Source organism: Frankliniella occidentalis, unplaced genomic scaffold (assembly GCF_000697945.3).
Source record: "Frankliniella occidentalis isolate FOCC.00 unplaced genomic scaffold, Focc_3.1 Scaffold933, whole genome shotgun sequence".
NCBI classification, from domain to species: Eukaryota; Metazoa; Arthropoda; class Insecta; order Thysanoptera; family Thripidae; genus Frankliniella; species Frankliniella occidentalis.
Window position 1 is genome coordinate 10,237 of NW_026268039.1, and position 747 is coordinate 10,983.

At 63.6% G+C, this 747-nt stretch overlaps 1 protein-coding gene across 1 annotated transcript in view; it reads left to right on the forward strand.

Annotated features, from left to right (window-relative positions):
• The first annotated feature begins 431 nt into the window (after positions 1–431).
• The window catches only part of LOC113210748 (protein scabrous), a 3,371-nt gene continuing 3,055 nt past the window's right edge, over positions 432–747 (forward strand). Inside the window, exon 1 of the mRNA XM_052275797.1 lies at positions 432–729. Coding sequence (XP_052131757.1) covers positions 482–729 — 248 coding nt within the window. The 5' untranslated portion in view covers positions 432–481. The remainder of the gene's footprint in view (positions 730–747) is intronic.

The window sequence follows — 747 nt, forward strand, 5'->3', positions numbered from 1 at the left end:
CTGCAGCGGATGTTGTGGTTATTTTGGCGGACGGCCGCGCGAAAAGAAACTCTTAAGAAAAAAAATAAAAGATGGAATTTACGAACCGTGTATAAAGGGGCTCCAGTATGTGCGTGAGTATGCGAGTTTTAGAATGTCGCAGCCAAGCAGAGGTGCGTGGTTTGCGTCGTGTTAGCCTGGCAGTGCCAGAGAGCAGGCCCCGTGCACTTCTGTAGGCGCGCTGCGCCGCCATGCAGGCGTGAGGTGCGGGTTTGCCTATGCAGACCGCCCAAGGCGCCTTCGCCGCCCCGCCGCGTCCCGCCCGATCCGACACTCCTCTCGCCTCGTTCGCGCGAGTTTCGTCCTGGTTTGCTGGGCTCTGCTGCAGCGGTTTCTTCGTTTCGAGAGTATCCGCTAACTCGCTACCCTCTTTCTTGTGTGTCCGCAGGTCGCCGAAGAGGAGGACAACGCCCTCCCCGGCGCGCACCCCTCGCAGCTGCCGATGCAGCTGCAGCACGACGCGCCGCTGCGCCACCACCACCTGGTCAAGGCGCAGATCACGCAGCTGGGCGCCGAGAGCCGGTCGCTGAGGGACAGCTACCTGCAGCTGCGCAAGCAGATGCGGCGCCTGGAGAAGCAGGTACACACCGCCGTGCTGCGGCCCGCCCGCCTCGAGAGGGTCGCCGACGACAGCGGCTCGGACAGCGTGGAGGTGCTGCAGCGGCTCGCCGCGGTCGAGAACTCTACACGGTGAGTTTGACCCCCCCC